Source organism: Chiloscyllium plagiosum, unplaced genomic scaffold, assembly GCF_037043375.1.
Source record: "Chiloscyllium plagiosum isolate Xiang-an unplaced genomic scaffold, Cpla_swu_hap1 HiC_scaffold_34, whole genome shotgun sequence".
Taxonomy (NCBI): domain Eukaryota; kingdom Metazoa; phylum Chordata; class Chondrichthyes; order Orectolobiformes; family Hemiscylliidae; genus Chiloscyllium; species Chiloscyllium plagiosum.
In genome coordinates this window covers 29,906,460-29,931,140 of record NW_028270172.1, presented here as the reverse complement: position 1 = coordinate 29,931,140, position 24,681 = coordinate 29,906,460, and the positions used below count along the sequence as shown (strand labels likewise).

Here is a 24,681-nt window from a genome sequence, read left to right as displayed (position 1 = left end):
AGCATTTATAACTTTGAAACATTTGTAAGGCTGAAAAAGCTAATGTGTGCACTTTGCAGCAGTTGCAGTTTTGGGAAGGTTGAGAGGTTTTTAAATTTGCTACAAAGATACCAGAGTACTTCTCCAAGAAAGTGATTTAAAAATAGCATTTTAGAAATGAACGGCATCCTTTCAACCAGCAATGGGTAGCCAAACCTTTTTCGAACAGGCCCACTCTTTGCTTTTTCAGATGACCAGAATTCTGTAACAATGCTGCTGGGCAACCAAGAGCCAGAAATTTGGGTTTTATGAGTTTGCTTTGTTCCCATTTTGAGAGCTTGGGTTGTCACCTGTACACCACCTGAAGGGGAAGACTGCCATTCACCTCATGCCACGGCCTGCAGTGCATGCGAAGTAGGGGATTCCAGGAACATAATGCAGCAACGACTGAGGAAAATGACACATGTCCAAGTTTTGTGAAATTTGAAACTGCCTGACATTTCTTATACATTGCTGATTTCAGTTGTTAGTGGATCTAATTCATTCAGAAAGCCAAGTGAAATCCAAGCATCCAGCAGATTTCCCTCCTTTTGTAGTCCAGGTTGTTCAAAATTAATCATCTAGAAATTTAAAAATTGTTTAAATTTGGTATTAAGCCTTTCTGAATCCTAGCTGCCACTTGCGTTGCAATGTGGCATTCAGACAGTGTCAGCTGGTGTTAATCTCCTGCAAGATTCTATCTCTTTACCAAATATGTCATCAGACTTTTCAGTTTCTGATTGATACCTGGTAATTTTTTACTGAACCGAAGAACTGCAGCAGAAATATAGATAACGGAAACTTTAAAGAGAATGTGCAAGGGGAACATAGGAAGTATAAAGGGAAGAAGTTTAATTACCTTCTTGAAGAATTGTGTCAAGTCATGTATGGCACCCATTATAGGCTCAGCTGCATGAATGCTTTCGACTCCTTTTAAGCCATCAGTTTGTAACTAGGAGAATGAATTGGTTATTTGTGTAAAAAGTGGACCCGCTAAATGTTGGCCTGGTTTTGAATTTGATTCATTTGTGTACTGTTACCTTGGTTACTTTTACGGAATTGACCTTTCGCTTGATGAATCTACCGCATCAAGCACAGTTCAGGATGCAGCCAAGATAAATGGGATTTTTTACTCAAGGTGAAAACTTATTTCCTGAGAATTTTTTTTTTAAAATGACATTTGCACCTGCATGTTCAAAAGTCTGGAACTTTATTAATAAAAGATTTCTTTGTTCTCAATGGTTGCACATCTTTCTGTCGAAAGCCCTTCTCTTGTTTGCAAAGACAGTGAACGACTTTGCATGAATTCACAGTCAATCAACCACCAGCCTCTGTGATATCAGACTAATTTCAATTGGAGCGGGACTGTAAAGCTGAAAACTTCCTTGTTTTTTCAAAGAAATTGAAATAATTATGGAATTTATCTAAGTATGAACGTGAATTTTACTAGAGAAGCTGCCCAGAGTAGTTGATGTCACGCTCGTAAATGCATTTAAGGCAAAGCAAGATAAGCACATGAAGGAGAAATTAATAGAAAGCTCTGTTAATGGGGTTAGATTAAAACAGGGTGAAAATAGGCTTGTGTGGAACATAATCGCAAGCGTGGACCAGTTATAATAATTGGCCTGCTTCAGTGTTGTGATGACTTTGCAAAGATGGGATTGTTCCCTTCCTAATAGAGTTTGATAATGATGTTTAGAATCAAGAAGAATTTTGATAGCATTGAGGAGAAAATGACCTGTCGGATAGAAAAGTCAGTAAGCAGACATCAGTATAAGGTTATTCACGAAAGAGCTGGAGAGGCAACAAGTTGTCTCAGAGCAAAGAACAATACAGCACAGGAACAGGCCCTTCGGCCCTCTAAGCCTGCGTCAACATATTCTGCCCTTCCATATTAAAATTGTCTTCACTTACAGGATCCATACCCCTCTATTCCCTTCTTATTCATATTTCATTCAGGTGTTTCTTGAATGCTACTGTTGTGTCTGCTTCTACAACCTCCTCTGGCAATGTGTTCCAGGCACTCACCACCCTTTGTGTGAAAAACATGCCTTGCACATCTCTTTTAAATCCGCCCCCCCCCCCACCCCCTCACATCTTGAACCTGTGTTCCTTAGTAATTGATCCTTCCACCCTGGGAAAAAGCCTCATATTTTCCGCTCTATCCATGCCATTCATAATCTTATAAACTTCTTACAGGTCACCTCTCAACCTCCTCTGTTCCAGTCTATCCAACCTTACTTCATTGCTAAAATCCTCCATACCAGGCAACATCATGGTAAATCTTTTCAGTGTCCTCTCCAAAGCATCCACATTCTTCTGGTGGTGTGGTGACCAGAACTGTATGCAATATTCCAAATGTGGCCTAACTAAAGTTCTATAAATCTGCAGCATAATTTGTCCATCTTTCTACTCAGTCCCCTTTCAATGAAGGCAAGCATGCCTCGCCCTATTTTACAACCTTATCTACCGGTGCTGCCACCTTCAGTGATCTGTGAACCTGCACACCCAGATCCCCCTGCATATCAATACTCCTAAGGGTTCTGCTATCATTGTATAATTTTCACATGTATTTGACCTTCCAAAATACATCACCTCACATTTGTCCCAATTAAACTCTATCTGCCACTTTTCTGCCCATGCTGACAATCCTCCTCACTATCTGCAACTCCACCAATCTTTGTTTCGTCCACAAATGTATTAAATAGACCAGCCAATGTTTCCTCCAAATCAGTTATGTAGATAATGAATAGCAGAGGTCCCAGCACTGATCCCTGTGGAGCACCACAAGTCACAGTCTTTCATTCCTAAAAGCCTCCTTTAGCCGGTACCCACTGTCTCCTATGACTAATCCAGTTCTGTATCCATCTTGCCAGCTCACCCCGATACCATGTGACTTCACCTTTTGTGTCAGTATGGCATGAGGGAACTTGTCAAAGGCTATGCTGAAGTCCATGTAAACAACAACAACCACTTCTTCCTCATCAATCATCCTCACTATATCCCCAACAAACTCAATCAAGTTAGTGAGACACGACCTCCCTTGCACAAACCTTTTGAACTATAACCAGTTACGATGATCTCGAATGCACTGCCAGCAGAAGTAACAGTAACCTTAAAAAGGCAAAATTTCCAGAATGATAGGGAAAGTGGGACTAAATGGATAGCTCTTTTGAAGAGCCATCACATACAATGGGCCTCCTTTCAATTACAAAAGGAGCCTGGAGAACCTAAACAGGGAGTCCACAAAATACTTCATTGTGCATTGCAGATAATTTTAAGCAAAATTTTCATAAGTACTATAACACAACTCTAGAGCAGGCCTTCTGGCTCAAAGATATGGACACTGCCACAATATCACAACAGCACTTCATTCTGTGTTGCATGCTTATGGGGGTTACAACAAAAGTGAGATGAAGATATGCTCAGCAGATTAAACAGAACTTGCTCCTTACATGCAGAGTTTGGTACAGTAGTGTACACTGAGAAAATTATGACAACTAGCAGTAGTTCTCAAGAGATTGTAGGTATCAGTCTCTGTTAAAAAGAGACACCTGCTTATATAGCCTGAGCAGCACAATTCCACATCATTGCAGGCTCCATGAATTACCACAACCAATCTAGTGGTTAAACCCATGCTGTTGGTATCTTTCTACACCACACCGTAGAATTGACAGAACAGGCCAGATGGCGATCATTTCTTTGGATGTTGATAATAGGCCTTCTAAGCACTTGGCTGGAGATCCGGACCTTCTCATTTTGACTAACGACATAGTTGAGAACTCATTCCAACTGCTGTAGGCAGCCATCCAACTTCAACCTGCAGCTGTCTGATTCGATATTGTACCGATGTCCTGATAACCAGGCTTTGCCACTGCCAGAGGTGTTTCCAGTTTAACTTTATATGCTAGAGTCATTGCAATGACTGCATTTAACCACATTTTGTACAGTTAAATTATGAAATGTGCATTGGTGAACCTACTTGAGAGAACAGGCTGTTTGTTACCAGATACAGTGACCTTTGGCCTCTTCTTCAAAACCCAAAGCCATGAACATGTCATCAGGAGTAATACGGGAGCTGAAGATAAGCGGGTGTACTCACCTTGGTATGTTTCTAAAATATTATCTACAGTCATTAAAATGTGTGATCTGAGAAGAATACCACATCTCCTTACTATGTTGTCCTAAAATGATTTACTGCCTTGAAATCACACACATCTTTTGCAATGCTTTTTCTCTTACAGGGTCGAGCAGTTGTTGCATCATGCTTGTATCTACACCAGTTTCTGTGGTTTTATTTTGCCTCACCTTGTGGCCTTTATGTTCATTGTCAATTCAACTCTTGAGCTGATGTTTGCCAAATGGAACATAATGGGAAAAGCATACTTTTGTGGATGGACCTCCTGCTCATTGTAGGATTTATTTATTTATTTATTGTCACACGTACTGAAAGCTTTGTTTATGAGCAGCACAGGCAGATCATAGTAAGCAAGGATGTACAGATCAAAATGCTTAGACGGAGGCGTACAGGTTACATTGCACAGGGCATGCACTAGGAGACATCAACTTTAGCAGGATCAGCATTATTTGAGTCCATTCATCAGTCTAATAACACCCAGGAAGAAGCTGTTCCTGAACCTGCTAGTGCATATGTTCAGCTTCTGTATCTTCAGAAGAGGTTGGAGGAGATCATTAGCAGGGTGCGAGGGCTCTTTGATGATGTTGTCAGCCTTTCCATGGCAGCGAGCCATGAACAGAATGATGGACAAGTATTTACAAATATAACCACTGATTCTGCAGATCAAGTTGAGGGAAATGCATTTGCACCTCAGAGCACTGATTGCCACATAACTTAAATCTGACTTGAGGGTTTTGATCAATGTGTGTTCCACTACAGTGCACGCTGTATTGACCAGCTGATCTACAGACCATGGCATTGATCTGACCATATTCACCCAAATCTTTGGCAGAGCTTGGCACACTTTGAAATCACTCTATGAAATGCAGCCACATCAGATCCGAATCCCAAGGCTTGCTTTCAGAAGGAATACTGGATGTGAGAGTTCAGTTGTCAGTCCACTAGTACTTGCCTGTGCTCATTCATTTTCTGTCATCCATGTGTTCTCCCTTCTACAACAAATTGCATTTAAATAGTGCATTTCATGTATAAAATGTTCTAAAATGCTTCACACGAATGTTGTCAAATGAAGATTTGACACCAAGTCACATAAGATATTCAGGTTGGAAAGAGGTAGGTTCAAGAAGTATCTTAAAATTAGGTCAGGAGTCAGGCCTAAAGATATGACTATCAATAATATATCAATGAACATCAGAGGTGCGCAGGTAAGCAGAAATTTCTGAGGGTTGGAGCTGAGGGAAATTAAAGTGATAGGGCTGGGCAAAGCCGTGGAAAATTTTAAATTGCTACATGTCACTGTTGAAGTGTCGAATACTGGGAAATGGTAGGCATAAGCCAGGCAATCACCTCAGCAGATTGGTTATAATGAATACCAATATGATCAGCTAAATGATGTATTTTACAATGCTGTCAAAGTGAGAAATATCCTCGGGCAGAACACAGCAGGATAATGTGTGTTATTCTATTGATGTTGTTATGTATATCTGTGTTTCGAAAAATCTGTGTGAATAAATCTCCATATAGGCTAGAACCTCCAACACTTGTTTACTTAGATTCTCCCTCATGTCTTGACCCTTAATTTTTAAGTTGTTTATCTCATTGTGTGTTAATTGGTGCATTTTGGATTAGAATCAGAGATTTAAATCACAGAAGGAGGGTATTTGGCCTGTTGAAATCTGCATCGAATGTTTCCCTTTATTACATATCCCTTCACACTGGTTTTCTTGAAGTATTTCTTTTAAAAAATAACCTTAAATGCAAGTAGCTAAGGTAGTGGCAGAATCACTGATGTACCCAACCTGTACTTAATGTGAATCTGTGGACATGCAGAATGCAGATAAATTATGTTGCATTGAGACTGGTTGTTCTGGCTCACAAGATTTACATGTAACATTATAATTGTAACTATGTATTCCTGGTCACCTATGGGAACATAAATGTACCCAGCTGAATGGTTGCTTAAGCATTGCCTAAATGGACTTTGTGACTTTGGATTATGGTTGGAATTAACTGTTGCTTTGACTCAATGTAAGCCCATTAACCAGTGCAAGCAAAACAAAAATACACTAAACTTCCTGAGTTTGGAAAATCCCTTTCTCATGTTTTATCATCACTCATGTATGTGTGAAATAGTATTAACTGATTGCAATTACTACAACCAGGAATTGGGCACGTATCCAACTGCTCTGAATAAGGCCTTGTCTGCTTTACAAGACTATCATCTCGCGGTGAAAGGAATTAGCCCTCACCACCCTTTTGTCTCAGTCTGTTATGGACTTACTGGTAAGAGACAGGCGGCCGTGATGTCGTCAACAACTACAGTAATTGATATATCCCGCCAAGACAGAATAGTAGAAGGTGAACTAAATACCTTAGTCCTTCTACATCCAGCAGTTCCTATGTTCTGCATCTTCCCTGCGGTTATAACACTATATACTTCACTCTGTTCTGTTACATGATGCACTTATGATACAATCTGCCTGTAGAGCATGCAAAATACTTTCCACTGTATCTCAGTATAATTGGCAGCGATAAACCAAATCAAATTTTAAAAATCAAATGTTCGTACCTCCTTAGCCAATGTCAATGGAGAAGGCTTCTCTCTGACCTCATGTAAACCAGCACAAAGAAACAGAAAACAATCATGTAATGTAGCCTCTCACAGGAAATCTCAAACCATTTATCTGAATTTCTTACCTGTGCATTGCCAGAAACTGTTATGGTATTCAAATGAGTTGAACATTTAAATGTGACACCAGCTTTGGTTCTCCATGTACTACCAATGGCCTCTGTAATGTCAGGTCACTCCTTCAGTGCACCTCGCCATTTCAGAGCGATATCTGCAAACATTTAGGGTAGGTTGCTTCAGGAAAATAGAAGTGACAACTTGGATCAAAAGGACTAATTCATTTACAGTCCTTTTAAAGCAAATTTCATCGAATTGTCTTCTGATGGTCAGGAATACTTGATGTTTCCTTTTATCCTTTATCACTTACCCACTCCACACCCAAACTTACATTATTTCTGTTCCAAAACGTTCCAGAAAAGTCCTGAAATTATGTCACAACCAACTTGGATAGTGCATTGGAAATCAAGCCTCCATATTCCTGGAATCATCACAAATGTGCAAATTTATTCAAACTATGCAAAATCTCTAACTACCTGACTACCAAACCCAGGTAAAAAGAAAACATTCATTAGGTCTCCATACTTAACAAGAAAGCAGCTATTTATTGCAAACTGGTCATTTTTAACTGATGACAACTGCAAATTACTAATTTAAAGCTCACAATATCTTAAATTCTGTCCCTTTTAAAAATTAACATATGGACTCAAACATAAAATGACACAAATATCGGGGCTGGGAAAGGAACAAAAGGAAATCAGTAACACACAGTTCTGTCACCAGACTCGGTTTGCAGGCTGCGATGGTTTTCTTCAATACCTGTCAGTCACCTTTCAGCTTAGTGAGGAGAACAAGGGGGCCGAATGGCTTGTTGAGGTTATTATATCCAATTGTTTACAGCTCATTTGAGCATCTCTACAATGTTTGCTCATGCAGTGTGAACCTTCAATACAAATTCGTACGCTATCCTCAGCCTGGAAATTTTTCATTCTGCTCGGTTTGAGTTCCATTTAAAAGAAGTTATAGAGTCATAGAGATGTACAGCATGGAAACAGAACCTTTGGTCCAACTAGATATCCTAAATAAATCCAGTCCTATTTGCCAGCATTTGGCCCATATATATCTAAACCTTGCCTATTTATGTATCCATCCAGATGCCTTTTAAATGTTGTAATTGTGCCAGCCTCCACCACTTCCTCTGGCAGTTCACTCCATATATGCACCACCCTCTGTGCGTGAAAAAGTTGCCCTTTAGATCCCTTTTAAATCTTTTCTCCTCTCCTTAAGCCTATGCCCTCTAAATTTGGACTCCCCTACCCTGGGGAACAGACCTTGACTATTCACCCTATCCATACCCTTATGATTTTATAAGCCTCAATAAGATCACCCTTCAGCCTCCGATGCTGCAGGGAAAATAGCCCCAGCTTATTCAGCCTCTCCCTATAGCTCAAACTTTCTAACCCCATTACCATCTTTGGAAATCTTTTCTGAACCCTTTCAAGTTTCATAACATCTTTCCTATACAAGGAGACCAGAATTTTCACAGAATTCTAAAAGTGGTCTAACCAATGTCCTGTACAGCTGCAACATGACCTCCCAACTCCTGTATGCAATGCACTGATCAATAAAGGCAAGCATTCCAAACTCCTCCTTCACTAGCCTGTCTACCTGTGACTCCACTTTCAAGGAACTATGAATCTGCACTCCAAGGTTTCTTTGTTCAGTAACACTCCCCAGGACCTTAGCATTAAGTGTATATGTCCTGCCTTGATTTGCTTTCCAAAATTGCAGGTCCTCACATTTATTGAAATTAAACTCTATCTGGCACTCCTCTGCCTATCTTATTGTGGTCCTGTTGCACTCTGAGGTTGCCTTCTTCGCTGTCCACTATACCACCAATTTTATTGCAAACTTACCAACCATACCTGCTATATTCACATCCAAATCATTGATATAAATGACAAAAAGCAATGGACCTACTTTGCTGTATAGTTACTTTATAGGGCAAATCATTCAGCTCAGGCAAATCTTTCACAGTCACTTAGTCAAGCCCTTCATGAAGTTTGACTTAAAATCCTTATTGTAATTTGGTGCTTGCGTAAGAGAAGGAAAGAGGTATCTGCTACGCTTTTAATCTGTAGATTTGAAAAATATTGATGCCCAATATGAGAGTCAGGCAACCTGTACTTATTATCATCAATTTTCAATGTTGCAACATCTCTTTAGTGTGCTAGTATACTGCGAGTCTGATCTTTTAGTACACAATGAGAGCTGAATGAACATCCGTGTTGATGTGTAATCCGTGTTGTTATTAATGCACCATTTTAGCTTCTCTGACAATTCATCAATTTCTGTACAAACCGATATTGCCTTGGAATACGAATTTTTACTTTGCCCAACAGAAATCAACAAAACCGTCAGATTTCTCAACAGAATCTGCTGCTTATATAATGCTGATGAAGTCGATGATATATAGAGTTTTGAACTTCACATGATCTAGAACACTCTTTCAACAGTAATGCTTGTGTAAATTGAAGATTTGACACAAGTTTCAGTTCTTTGTCATCCACTATGATTACAGTTTCTCTGTTCAGATTATGTGCTTATCAGTGGTCCCTGTGAAGGTTTCTGAATATGGCAGGGTTAACCAGAAAAGACACAGACAAAGACACGTTCTTGAATCATTTGAACATTAGAGTCCCTGACATGTTCACATTTATCAAGCATGGCTGTCACCATACGAATTGGTCACAAATATGTCACTTAAGTATGCCAACTTTGTTTTGCAGTCTAGTCCCAGCAGTTTAAAGGCTGTGTTGATTTCCAGTCAGGTTTTCAAGGTCTTCAGCAAAGTCAGGCCTTCAGGGAGGTTCAATCAGCTAAAATTGAGACTTCAAGCAGGTTCATTCAGATAGCTTCGTCAACAACTGTGTAAAGTGGCAAATTTCATTAGCACAGAGGCACATGCTGTAAGTGCTATAGACTGCATTCTCTGCTGGACATTTATATCCAGGATAACTGCAACATTAAGCACTCCTTTCAGACTGTATTGAGACAAAGCATGTAACTTCAAATTCAATCTACACTGATGAAATGAAACACAGTAGGATTGCTAGGTTCTCTAAAATAGGATCATTTGATTGACCTCAAAGGATAAAATTGCAGATAGTCTGTCGATCAAAGACAGTGAGACAATTCCCAACATTACTGCAATATAAGTGCATCATAATAAGAAAATATGGAAGCAAGCAATGGCAAAGGGGCACTGATAAGTGAAAACATCCAGGAGAGAAATACTTGCCATCACTGTCAGACAATGGATGAACCGACAGAATGAATGGGTCATCACCTGGTGAATTTGCCTGGCTTTCATTCCATTTAAGTGGAATCTTTACCCCTCCTGTAATCATAAATGCTGAAAGTTGTTTGCATTTGAAGAGAAATGAGCAGAACTGACCGTGCAGAAACTGGCAACTCTGGGAGTGAAGAAGAGATGGTTCCAGTATGGGACAGTGTACAGGATTAGAAAGGAAGCTCAGTTCTATGTGCAGTGGGTTCTGGGAGAGCAGTGTTGTACAGCATGACAGCCCATGACACAGGATTGTGTTGAAATGTTTTTAATGAGTAAAAATAACATAATGGAAATGATAACCAAAGAGATGTACAACTGGCTGACAATTTATACAAAATCATGCTACCCCCACAAAAGAGTGATCCAAAAGCTTTATTTCTGTTGTATAGAAGATATCACGTTTGGCACTAAATACAAAGATTCTCATCTGTTCAAACCCGGGCAGAAATATCACAGAAGCTTCTATATCCCCATGTGAGGCAAGATGTTCTGAGAAGTACTTGAACCGGACTCGAAATATTAACTCTTTCTCTCTCCACAGATGCTGTCAGACCCGCTGAGTTTCTCCAACATTCTGTCTTTATTTACGTGAGGGCAAGATGTGTGTTCCCATTTTGAGGGCTTTTGTGGTGCAGTGGTAGTGACTCTTATCTCTAGGCCAGGAGGCCTGGGTTCAAGTTCCACCTACTCCAGAGATGTGACAATACATTGTTGAAACAAGTTGATTTAAAAGAAACCCTGAGAGTGATCCAGGAGAACTTGTGGATAATTCTTTTTAAATATCTCTGTATTCACGGTTAGTTTGTTTCTTTTTTGAAGAGAGATGAACACTCATGACGGTGATTAAAGAGGCTTCCTCATTATTTTCTTGAAGCAAACAAAAAGCAATGCCTCAGTACGTTTATCCAGCAAACAGCTGAGCACTGTGGACTCGGAAGTTGATTCGCAGTTTGCAATGAGTTTTCAGTTTTGTGAATGAGCAGGTTGGATCATGGGGTGTTACAATAGAGATTGGAGAGGATGAAGCAGACTTGGCTTCCTGCATCCAGTATAAACATCCTGCAAACTCTGCTGGAGTTATGCACAGTGCATGAAGACCAGATTAGGTTAGGCCGCAATGTCTTTGCAGTCACACAGCCATCTAACACTCACCTGGCAAGCAGGTCAGCATACTGTGGGGTACATGGTACTCATTGGAATATCTATAGCAGCCTACAGGAAGAGGGATGGAGAAAGTTAGAACATCTAAAATAAAATAAAATCCAGATTAATTCTCAATCAGTTTTAAATCAATTTTAAATTCTCAAATCTATTTTCACATCTTTCTGTGGCTTCACCAAACCTCCTCCTGCACTAGGAGCTGCCAGGATCTCAGTGCTGCACTCGTTCTGACCTCCTATACATCCATGTTTTTCATGTTCCACCGTAGGCAGCTGTGCCTTCAGCAGCCACCAGGCTCAGCTCTGAAAGTCTCTCCCTAAACCTCTTTGTCTCTGTACATCCTCGTCATCCTTTAATATGCTCCTTAAAACTACCTCTGACCAAGTTGCTAAATTTCTATACGTTAAATTTCGTCAAATCACATATCTTAGGACCTTGCACTACATTAAGATACGATTCAAATCTAAGTTGTTGTAGTACTATGTCCATAGCTGTGCTATTTATATTGAAGGATGTTACATGACATAACAATTCACACATGATGGATTACATATTTTTTCTCTTTTTATATTTGCAGTTCGACAGAGGATTCCTTTCGCTGGCACATACAAGGTAAATTCACTTCTTTTTAATATTCTTCCCTTGAAGGGGTTAAATGTTGAAAAACTGCCTGCCGTATCCACCCCAACCCCCAATGGATGGCAATTATAAAATGTGAAGTGTTTTCTTGCATTCCTTCATACCTCAATACAGATTAGCTACCCAAGGTTAGCTTGGAGCTAACGGAGATTGTCTGCTTGCAGTGCAAGGGGAAACGGAACATTGCAGCCTCTTGCACTGGGACTCTGCCACTGGCAGCTTCTCAAATCACGACTGACAAAACTGGCACTAATTGGGCACCAGTGCCAACTAATGATGTGCCTGGGTGCCATTTATTTTAAATGGAAGGATAAATACTGCAGTAATTTCTAGGAGACAAAAGGAGGAATTCTTTCAACTTTCTTCAGAGTTGGTTAGACCAAGTGTATATTAATCACCCCCCTGTTCTCTACTTTCTTTTGAATCATACACATGCATACCTCAGATGCACAGAAAAGTGCGGACGATGAAATTGCCAGTGGCTTGGAGCTAGTGGACTCCTGCTTGAGGTCCCTTCAAGAGTCCGGAATACTGGACCACCACGAATACTCTTCAACTGAAAGTAAGAGTAGTTTGGTTTAATATTTAGCTTATTACTGTTCTGAAGAAGGGCCACTGGACCCGAAACTTTAATTCTGAATTCTCTCTACAGATGCTACCAGACCTGCTAAACTTGTCCAGCAATTACATTTTGTTTCTGATTTCCAGTACCCATGGTTCTTTCATTTTGTTTAGCTTATTGCTGTCTGGCTAGTTGAATAAACTACTCATCATCGGCTCATTCACTTAGGGAACTTCTGTGGTCACATTCCTGAAAGGCCACAGCTTCAAATTATATTGGCTAAACAAAAGGTTTATTAACTAATAAACACTTTTTCTGCTTCAGTGACAAATCTGTTGACTGTGTGTTCTCAAATAATTCTTTGAACAGGGTCCAACCCTCTCTCCCAGAGTGCCTCACATATTAATGCCAATCCAGAAGGCTCCTACCAGTACTCCGGCAGTTACCATAGCAACCAGACCCTCTCCCGAGGTGACTCAACCACATCGCAGCTCTCTGGGAGGACCTCCAGTGGTCAGATTGGAGCAGGTGTCGGTGTTCATAACTACAGTCAGGTACACAATATAAGTCTATAAGGAGAATGAGCATTTCAAAAGAAAGCACAAGAGGAAGAAAGAACTTGCATTTGTATGACACCTTTCACAACCTCAGTACATCCCAAATTACTTTACACTTCCAAGGCACTTCATGATTTGTTTGTCTTCCTGTGTAATAGAAGTGTGGAGGCTAATTTGTGCACACTAGTTCCCACAAACAGCATTGAAATCAATGACTCAAGAATATGTTTTGGTGGTGTTGCTTAAGGAATAAATAACTCTTTTGCTTTTCTTCAAAACAGTAACATAGGATTTCTTTTGTCTGAGAGAGCAGGCTAGATCTCATTCTAAATCTCAAACACCATGGCATGTCTAACAGTGTTGGTCTCCATCAGTCCTCCACCAGAATCCCACCCTAGACCTGGGTAGAAATTATTGGAGTGGAACATAGACCCAATGCCTTCAGACCAAGATGCAAGAGCCACAGCAGACAACTGGGCAGTTGAGGCATTCACACCTCCTGTTCATAACTCTTGCAGCTTTAAATGGCTTACTGTTTAACATCTTAGAAGTTGTAGGGCTATTAATTCTTCTTAGGTATATTCTGAGAGACATATAAGTGCTACCACGGGCCAGCACTTAATGTCCATCCTTAATTGCCCTTGTGGTGGTGAGCTGCCTTCTTGAATTGCTGCAATCTCCATTGTGTGAGTACAATCATATTGCTGTTGGATAGACTTTTTAATAGCAGGTTGATGCAACTGTGTGACTTATTTGGAGGGCATTTAAGCATCAACTGTATTGTTGTGAACACTATAAGGATGGCAGATTTCTTTCTATAAACCAATTAGTTGAAACCTCTAGATTGCTGGTCCAGTCACTGTGCTAAGTGTCCCATATAACCTTCTGAACTAAATTTAATCATTTATTGTTACATGTATTCAACATAAAATACAATGAAAAGTTTATAACGTCACCATGCATTGGCACCATTCTCATGAACTTAAAAAACAAAGGAAGATAACTTAGAGAGTTCTGCTTCCAATTGATCCAACGAGCCAAAGTCTTTCTGATATTTTCACAATTTATAAGCAAAAGTGCTAAAAGGGAACTTCAAAAAAATTTGGTTTTACTGCCAGTGATTTTTCTGCCTGGTCACTTAGGCGATCAACCTTTAATTGTTGGAGATGCCAGGGTAACGAACCCCAGAGGATTGTCTTTGCAATAGCTGATATAAATCAGCATGTACTGAGAACAGTATACGCATTATTCTATCTAATCCGAAAGGGAATATACAGAGCCCAGGATCCAGAATATGATTGAAATTTCCAGCAGACTGGCCAAAATGTCACAGTGAGCAATAAGTTTGCAAATATGACATTATCGCAGGATACTAGAAAACTCTCCCAAGAAAGCTTTTCGTTCTCTCCTGCTCAAGTATTTATCTCCTTCAAGAGGTCTGCAGCACTTCAACATTTTCCTCTTCCTCTTCCCGTCTTCCTTTGCCCCAACATTTTCTCTGTGCCTTCTTCAATCCAGGCCCTTAGCTTTGGAATTCCGCCTTAAATCTCTCCACTTCTCTGTCTTTTTAGATTCTCCTTAAAACTTGCCTTATTTCCTTGTTTAATACCTCACTTTATGTCTCGGGGTCAGGTTTAGTCTGACTGCTTACCTGCAAAGTGCCTGGGAACATATTACTGTGTAAACCAACCCTCCATAACCTTCAGCTCTTTTAGATTAGATTAGATTAGATTACTTACAGCGTGGAAACAGGCCCTGCGGCCCAACAAGTCCACACGACTTGCCGAAGCGCAACCCACCCAGACCCATTCCCCTACGTTTACCCCTTTACCTAACAGTACGGGCAATTTAGCATGGCCAATTCATCTAACCTGCACATTTTTGAACTGTGGGAGGAAACCGGAGCACCCGGGGGAAACCCACGCAGACACGGGGAGAATGTACAAACTCCACACATACAGTCGCCTGAGGCGGGAATTGACCCGGGTCTCTGGCGCTGTGAGGCAGCAGTGCTAACCACTGTGCTACCATGTCGCCCACTATTCAAAATCTATTGTCCATACACTTGCACCAAGTTTTGTTGACCTATCATCTCTATTTCAATGACCTACATTAGATTTTGTACTGGCCGTATCTTGAATTTGCCAGTATCATCCTTGCAGTCAAAACCCTCCATAACCTTACTTCTCACCATTTCTGTTGTCATCTCTAATCTTCCAAGATATATGCAGTCCTCAAATTTGACCTCTCACACATGTGCTAGCTAAAGAGCAGCACAGTAGTTCAGTGGTTAGCACAGCTGCCTCACAGCACCAAGGACTTGGATTCAATTCCACTCTCAAGCGACTGTGTGGAGTTTGCATATTCTCCCCGTGTCTGCATGGGTTTCCTCGAGGTGCTCCGGTTTCCTCCCACAGTCCAAAGATGTGCAGGTTAGATGGATTGGCCATGATAAATTGCCCCATAGTGTCCAGGGAGGTGCAGGCTAGGTGGATTAGCCATGGGGAAATAAATGGTTATAGGGGTAGGGTATGGGGATGGATCTGGATGGGATGATCTTTGGAGGGTCTGTGTGGACTCGATGGGCCAAATGGCCTGCTTCCACACTGTAGAGATTCTACTATTCTACTTCAACTGCCTCAGTCCTAAACCTTAGCATTCTCTCTCATGTCCTTTAAGATGCTGCTTTTAAAATTTGGACAACGTTTCATGTGGGTCTGTGTCAAACTTCGATTTGATAATGTTCCTGTGAAGTGCCTTCGAATATTTTACTCTGCGAAAGGTGCCATATAAATGTCAGCATTTGTTGTAACTTTGACTTAACATGCCACCTTCTGAAGTAAAGATTGTCTGTTTCCCACCTCCCATCCCGCTCACTGCAGGTTAACCGGATTGGTGACAGCAGTCGTACTTCGGGTTCAGAGAGCTCTCCATCCCACTCTGCGTCGCAGTCAAGGGAGGCTTTTGTGCCAAGCCAGGGGAGTGCATTCCGCCTGCCTGACTCTCAGCACCCGTCTTCAGTCTACTATGTCAGTGCCACGCTTCCCGCTCAGAGAGTGAGTTCTCCCATGTCCCTCCAGCGGACAGGCTCACCACCGAAGCTCCAGCGAGCGGGCTCGGCTGCAGAGAGCAGTGTCTACAGCGCTCAGCGGCTTGCCTCCCCCAAGCAAATGGCATCCCCCAGCCGCCTTTCCAAGTCCTACAGCACCAGCTCCCCAGTCAACATCGTGGTGTCCTCGGCAGCCCTCTCTCCCTCACCCCCAGCCATTGCCGCCACCTCGCCCGCGCACCAGGCCAGCTCAGTCCAGCCCAGCTACGCCACGCTGTCACCCACCAAACGCCTCGGCCATCCGTCTGATCCATATGGCAAGCACCCACAGGACTTGTATGAGCGCTCTACTCTCCAGAGGCCTGGCAGTCTGGCAGGTAATTCAGTTTGGCAGATAGACACCTTTATCATCAAGAGAGATGTTTTGCTGTTTCCGAGAAAGTATATTGGATACGTGCAGGGAGGATTTACAAGGTTGCTTTCAGAATTGAGACAGTCCATCAATCAGGAAAAGCTGGACAAATTATGGCTCTTTTCCATGGAGGGATGTTAGGTGTTTACAATTATAGACGGATTCAACAGAGTAGTCATAGAGAAGACATTTGCAATTGTGGTAGAGTATAAAACTAAAGACTATGTTTATAAAATAGTCACTCTCATGAATTCAGGGAAGCTAATTTACTCCCTTGAGTGGTAAGGATGTGCAACTAACTATCATGTGGGGTGGTTGAGGTGATTTGCATATCACAGCATTTTACATCACAGATTTGTTCGTGGCTATCTTAAAATAATAGCCCTTGCTAGGTAGAAACATCTGCTTAATATTTAATCCATCATAATTTAAAAGATCCCTGTGCAAAGAAAAAGACCAAGTCACTCAATATATTTAAGAAGGAAATAGATAGATTTCTTGGCATTAAAGTTGAAAGGGATATGAGAAGATGTGGATAAATGGTTTTGAGATAGATGATCAGTCAGGATCATATTGAAAGATGGAACAGAGTGAATGGCTTACTTCTCCTGCTATTATCTATGATTCTGTTTTTTTTCTATCAAGCCATCTCTTGGTCCTTTCTTGAGTAAAAGAGTTCCAGTATTTCCTGACAGTTAGGTTAGCTTCTCCATTCTGGTGACATCTTTGTAAATCTTTCTCAAATGTTTCTGTAATGTGGAGATCATACGTGGTCTAACCGAGATTTTAAATGGTAAAACGTAACCTTTTTAATGTTTTCCTCTTGAAACCAACTGTGATGCCTTGTTTGTACTTCTTAGGGTTTTGTTTGCCATTACTGCATAGTTTAATGATTTATACCACTAAATTCAATTGTTTATCTTCCCATATTGGCAGTTAGATTCTTCTCATTCTTTTCCCAAAAATGCAACATAGCATATATAACAGCATGGAATAGCAAGTGCATGCAATAAAGTGAAAGTTAAATGAACATGAAGGAGAAAGAAATAGAGGGACATGTTGATTGGGTTAGATAAAGTAAATTGAAATGGAGAAACCTTGTGTCGAGCATCAACAATGAGCACCAACCTGTTCCTGTGCTGTAAAATTCAGTGCAATATATTTTCTTTATATGTAGCAAACAAAAGTAGTTTAAGAGCAGTGTCTTTGGTACAATCCAGAATGGTAATGCTAAAACTGACCTTAGGTGAACCTTCCCACCGTGGATACCAAAGGGCAGAGGTTAATTCTATGTAACTGTTGTGCAGAATGTTATGTCAAAGTCTTAAGCACCTTTTACATTCTTTAGTATTAATGTAAAGGTCATAAATATTATCTTTATCAAGGGGAGAGGTGAAAGGTTTCTAAAAGACATGAGATGCAATTTTTTTATACAGAGTGCTTCGCATGTGGAATGAACTTGTAGAGGAAGTGTTGAATGCGGGTACAGTTACAGTGTTTCAAAGATATTTACATAAGTACATGAATAAGAAATGTTTGAAGGGATATGGGCCAAGCACAGGCATGTGGGTCAAGTTTAATTTGGGATTATGGTCAGCATGGACTGGTTGGACCGAAGGGTCTGTTTCCAAGCTGTATGACTCTAAGACTATGATGAAAGGTCACAGAGTTGTTGGAGAGGGTGAGGAAATGGCAAGTTTACTCAAATGGAAATTAGTCAGTTATGTTTGCCTTTCAATTAAATCCAGAAAGAATTTTTTTTCAGCTTTCCAAGTTAAAAATGCTTTGACTTGATTGACGTTCATCATAATTGTTTGCAGCAGTTTGCAGACTAGGTTGTGTTTGATTGAATTGTGCAGATTCGCCCTCCTGTATCATGTTCTGTGAAGTGGTAGAATAGGTTAGAAAGTGTTGGGAGGGAGAGGTTTGGTGGTGGAGGGTTATGTTGGTGATTGAGAACAAGCTCTTAATTTCAATTTTTCTGCTTACCTTCTTCATTTCCACATTTGTTAAGGTCTCTGCATTTCTCTAAGTCAGCCCTCTGGCCCATTCACAGTTTTCATCACTGTGCTAGCAATGACCTTGTTTTCAGCTGCCCAAGCTCTAACCTCTTGAATTCCCTCCCTAATATTTTCTGCCACACTATCTCTGTTCTGCAAAGTTGCTCCTTAAGACCATCTGGAGAAGTTGCAGCAATAGGGAGGTGATTTAAACACAAAATCAAGTCATTCCAAGATTGAGAACGGTGGTGATGGCTGAATGGAATATGGTTGTAAGTTAGGAAATGGGAGGCAGAGATTTGGGTGAACAATGGAATATGTTACTGTGGGAAGAGTAACTGATTCATATTGTCATTGAGAACAGATTTGGGTGTAAAGTAGCAATACTTAATGGCAAAAGGAGAAAGATGGAAACCTTGATGTACAAGGTGGTGAATGTCTGTGCTAGGGAGGAAGAATAGGCATTTGGGAGCTCAAAAAGAATTGCTCAAAACATTAGCAAGTGCTTTATTCATAAAATCTGTCCAAAATGCTTTTCTTCATTCATTTACCTTCAGAATTAAGTTAGTGACAGAGAAAATATAATCAAGAGAAAGCCGTATGAGCCCCAAAAAAACTGCTACAACTTCTCAACCTCAGCATGTGAATTAAAAGGAGAGGTTGGGACCTTTTCCCACTGGAGTGTAGGAGGTGAAGAAGTAACCTTAGAGTCATAGAGGATGTACAGCATGGAAACAGACCCTTCGGTCCAACCCGTCCATGCCGACCAGATATCCCAACCCAATCTAGTCCTTGTAGAGGTTTGTAAAATAATGAGGGCTTTGGTAAGGTGAATGGCATTTGCCTTTTCTTAGGGTGGGGAGGAGTTTCAAGGGGAGAGGTGCAAGATTTATAAAAGACATGAGATGCAATTTTTTTATACAGAGTGCTTCGCATGTGGAATGAACTTCTCGAGGAAGTGTTGAATGCGGGAACAGTTACAGTGTTTCAAAGATATTTACATAAGTACATGAATAAAAGCACAGGCATGTGGGTCAAGTTTAGTTTGGGATTATGGTCAGCATGGACTGGTTGGACCGAAGGGTCTGTTTCCAAGCTGTATGACTCTAAGACTATGATTCTGTGAAAGGTCACAGAGTTGTTGGAGAGGGTGAGGAGATGGCAAGTTTACTCAAATGGTAATGCAACTTTTTCCAATCAAACTGCTGTTACCTTGTGGACAGTTCATCCAAATATCCACTCAGAATTGAATCTTGTCCAAGCCAAGATGCGTGATGCTTGTTCACTATCCTCCAAGCTTAGGAAAAAATATCTCATACTGAGAAACTTAAATAATAATTTTTGCATTCAGCTTTGGACTCCTTGGGAGAGAGGGAGCTCCATTAGGATGATAATGGAGGGTTTTGCAGGGTTAATTTATGAGGACTGCTTCTATAAAATTGACCTGTATTTCCGTAGGTATAGAGGATTGAGGACTGACCAGATCAAACTGTTTGGAATGGTGAGAGGATGGATAGGAAGTTAAGAACAAGGGAGCATAAATTTTAAAATTTGAGTTAGACCCTTTCACAAGTAAACTCAGGAAGTACTTATCCATACAACCGTAACAGAAGTCTGGAATTCTGAACTTCAAAATGATGGGGAAGATTTGTTGCGTAAGGTGATCAGTGATGTGGAAAATGGAATTCAAGTGCAGCAAGTAGCAGGTCAAATATAGGAAGTGGGTATCTTATTCCTGGTCCAAACATTCCTACATGTATTAAGCATTCTGCCACTGTGACCTACAAAATAATGCCTGATCAGTCAAATATTGTATCAGAACCACTTATCATACTTTACAACAGTGAAGACATTTTTAAAGCACTTGTCTGGTTGATGGCATTTCAGGATATTCAGTGCTCATGAAGTATCGTATGTGAATGCAAGCCTTCCCTCCTTTTCGGGGTAAACCTTACCATTTCTCTGCTGAGATATTTTTGTAGTTACAGAACACTAGAACAGATACAACAAAAATAGCCTGTCATAAAACATTCCAGGGAACTCCATGATCTTCCCAATTACTGGAGGAGGAAGATTGTAAAACAGAAAGCTGAGCAGAGCAGGAAAAAGTTCAAGACAATAGATTGATTCATTTGAGCTAATTACTGCTGATTCTATCTCGTTGTCGCCTTTAATGCAAAGTAGTATTTCAAGGACCACTATAGCAATATTTGCCTTTTACTCTCAGCTCGATCTCTGAGTCAAGGCTGTGGAATTAAGCCATTAATTTGAGATATTTGTTATATGTACAGCTCAATAAAAGTAACCGGGAGCCTCCTTCACCAGTTAGTGAGATGATGACCTTGCTCAGAGTTCACCTCAGGGTCAGAGCGATTCTTTAGTGCTCACAATTACATCTACTTGCACCCAGACATTATATAAAAGTAATGCTTTAGTCCAAGAAAATAATTATTATTTGCTCAAAATTGTTTTTATCAGAGCCTTGAGTACAATCCAATTTACTCCATCCAAAATATGCATTACCAGAACTGGAGCTGTTGTGCATCTGCTATGAATCATATATTCATTGACCTTATTACTTTGATATTAATCCATTGACCCAATATTGTCAATCAACAATTCTCAGTCTCCAAAGATACAGAAGCACGCGGTTCCTTGTTCTCGCACATATAATTATCAAACACGTGCACACACCAGTTATCTCTCTCGCAAATGCACATACAAAAGGGCCAGGTGTGTAAATCCTATTCTTTTCTTTCCCTCACACCTACACACATGTATCTTACATGTATACATATGCATTCTGAAATTTGTCTGCGCAGTGTCTCACACATTGTTTTGTCTCTCTTTTTCTCTCATGTACATTCTATCTTGGAGATACATATTTACTCACGCATCACCTGTATGTATGTACGTAGGTATCCATACACACTTTCATTTGAAAAGGAGATACCTTTAATGACTTAAAGGGTTTGTGCTTTAAATGTTGTTGCATGTTTTGTGCATCATAGTCACCACACTTTCCAACCTGCCAGGTCAGCTGTGGTGCAAATGGATTAACTCACTCAACTCTACCCTGTAATGCTCTTTACATACATACATCTGCCTGCATTCTTCCTGCCTCTCTGTTGTTTTTCTACACCTTGCACAGTGTCCTGTCTCTTTGTGATGCAGTCAGTTATTACTAAATTAATCAATCAATTTGTTCCCCACCTGCACCCTGCCAAACATTTCAGTATGTATTGCTCTATTTGTATTGTCTTCTTCCTCCCTGGTACAGGTATTCCCCTAATGTAAGATCATCAGGTTTCCTCTCATGTTTCCTCCATTATTGCTCCCTCAATTAGTCTTGGGGGCGGGGGGTTCCCCAGAGCAGCACCATGCCAAAAGGTTTACCAGATTCTGCCTGTCTCTTGTTTGGTGCTGCATGACATCTGTTGCCTGCTTCCTATTGTACCGTGGCCCTTGTGAGTCTTTCAAAAGCCAAATTCTGTCTGGGTACCCCATGGCACTTATTGGTAAATGGCATGAATTTGCTGTCCATGTTGTGGCTATGTACCAAGGTTTCATTTCAGTTGATTTTGTTCGAATGCTATGAATCAGATATCAGATAATCCACGTTGCCCACAGTCTGCAATGGATGATAGAACCAGGTGCCATGTAAACCAAGGGGCCTTTTCAGCTTTGTCAGGTAACTCCTGAGTAGGTTGGATTGTCATCACACCCGTACCCTGACATTTCAGGATTGCTGTCTTACTTCCTAACAAAGTGAGGAATGGGACCTTGGTCTCACATCCGCCAAAGAGCTGTGCACTCAACTTGCAGGCTCAGAATCTGTCTGGTTTTTTTCTGTTTGTGCTGACTGTGGGTCTTGAACTCTCAAAGTGTTGTTTTCTCTCGTGCACCACAGCCAGTTCCCGTGCCTCCTACAGCAGCCAGCACAGCCACCTGGGCCCAGACCTGCGCCCACTGCAGTCTCCAGAGCACCACATCAACCCCATATATGAAGATAGAGTCTATCAAAAGCCCCCTATGAGGAGCCTAAGTCAAAGCCAAGGAGACCCGCTGCAGGCATCATTTGCAGGAACATATCGCACTAGTACAGGTACAGTGATGTATATAAAGCTGTCGTGCTTATCACCGAGCTGGACTCTATCACTCTAGCATTGTATTTTGATAAGTTATACACCTGATGCTCCTGCCCTTCTCTGAAACTTTAACATGCATCATAGCTCCTAGTGAAAAGCCTACACATAAAACAAAGATCAAGCTTGCACTGATAATGCACCCTTGCTGACCTCAGGACATTCCAAAGCGCATCACAACAAATTCAATAATTTTGAAGTGTGAAATTCTACTGTGATGTAGAATATGAATTTGCATACAGCAAAGTCCCACAGGCAATGCTGAGTTAATGACCAGATCATTTAGAGTCATATAGCAGGGAAACAGACCCTTCAGTACAACTTGTCCACACCAACCAGACATCCCAATCTGACCTTGTCCCATTTGTCAGCATTTTGCCCGTATCTGTCTAAATCCTTCCTGTTCATGTACCCATCCAGATGCCTTTTAAATGTTGTCATTGTAAAAGTCTCCACCACTTCCTCTGGTAGCACATTCCATATACGCACCAAGCCCTGTGTGAAAAAGTTGCCCTTTGGGTCCTTTTCAAATCTTTTCCCTCTCACCTTAAACCTATGCCGGTTCATTTTGGACTCCCCCATCCTGTGAAAAGGATTTTGGCTATTCACACTATGTCATGCCCCTCATGCTTCACCCTATCCATGCCACTCCGCAGAAAGGATTTACAAAGATATTACCGGGACTAGTGGGTTTGATTTATAGGAGAGGCTGGACAGGCTGTGGCTTTTTTCCATCATTTGTCATAATAATGTTGATTGAAGGATAAATATTGGCTTGGATACCAGGAAGAACTCCTTGGCACTTCTACAAGTAGTATGGCTGACCCATTTGTAACCAGTAGAGAGGGCAGGCGGAGTATGCAAGGAACAGTAGTTACTGTCTTGTAGATGCACCACCCAGCCCCACCAATAGCACGCCTCTGGTGGATAAACATTTATTCTGATCATCAAGGTATTTTCAAAAGCTGCTGCTGGACAAGTTTGAATTATGGTTTTGTTTGACTGAATTAATTAGCAGGAACTGTAAGTAACTTCCCCGTTACTTCATTTGGGACTATTCAGTTTTCAAGCATATGGCAGTTAGAAAAGTTTCCAGGAAAATAACAGATTAGCAAGAAACTTATTTTGTTGCCCTCAAAAAAAAAATGCCATGAGAGACAAATGTATCTTATCTTTAAAGCCACTATTATCCAGTGCTGCCTCAAAGCTCGACAAAGACTTTTCCAAAATATCCTTAGTCCAAAAGGTGTGCAGCTTTGGTGTATTGGTCATGTGAAATTCCCAAAGTGTCCAGGAATGTGTAGTTCAGGTGGAGTGTCGAAGAAGCAGTGCTCCGAAAGCTTAGGGTTTCAAATAAATCTGTTCAACTGTAATCTGGTGTCGTGTGACTTCTGACTTTGTCCGTCCTGGTTCAACATCAGCACCTCAGCATCATTGTTTAGATCGAATAGCCGTGGGAAATGCAAAGTTATAGGGATAGGGTAGAGGGGTAGGTCTGTGTAGGATGCTGTTCAGTGGGTTGGTGTGGGCTCGATGGGCCAAATGGCCAGCTTCCACATGGTAGGGATTCTGTGATTTGATGATTCTGACCTAATATACCAGGGAACAAATTGTCCAAACCCTGTAACTGCTGATATTGGCCACCGTTTATTTCACACAGCCATTATTTTAGTCCGGTTTAGGTAGGCTAACTCATCGTGGAGTATTTATCACATCACTATCCACACACAAGGGCTGTGCTTCCGTGATCCTCCATGATTGGTTTAGTAAAACTTCCCACATCAGTCATGCAAACTGACCTTTTCACATCCAAATGGATGATTCCTGACAGTCAGTCAAACAACCTTTCTCATATCTCCAATATTTTTATAACTACTCAGCAAAATGTGTTGACAGCAATTCTTCGAAAAACACACAATTTCTTTACTGCTCCTTGGATGCTGCCTGAACTGCTGTGCTTTACCAGCACCATTCTAATCTAGACTCTGGTTTCCAGCATCTGCAGTCATTGTTTTTACTTAC

At 41.0% G+C, this 24,681-nt stretch overlaps 1 protein-coding gene across 11 annotated transcripts in view; it reads left to right on the top strand.

Annotated features, from left to right (window-relative positions):
* LOC122564410 (catenin delta-2-like) overlaps nucleotides 1–24,681 on the top strand; it is a 1,213,649-nt gene that overhangs the window by 885,260 nt on the left and 303,708 nt on the right. For 10 of the 11 annotated variants that reach the window (XM_043719230.2, XM_043719228.2, XM_087978581.1 and 7 more), the window contains 5 exons: nucleotides 11,873–11,907; nucleotides 12,380–12,496; nucleotides 12,866–13,050; nucleotides 15,936–16,479; nucleotides 22,425–22,619. In XM_043719230.2, coding sequence (XP_043575165.1) covers nucleotides 11,873–11,907; nucleotides 12,380–12,496; nucleotides 12,866–13,050; nucleotides 15,936–16,479; nucleotides 22,425–22,619 — 1,076 coding nt within the window. The remainder of the gene's footprint in view (nucleotides 1–11,872; nucleotides 11,908–12,379; nucleotides 12,497–12,865; nucleotides 13,051–15,935; nucleotides 16,480–22,424; nucleotides 22,620–24,681) is intronic. The other variant, XM_087978584.1, reaches the window with a different exon arrangement.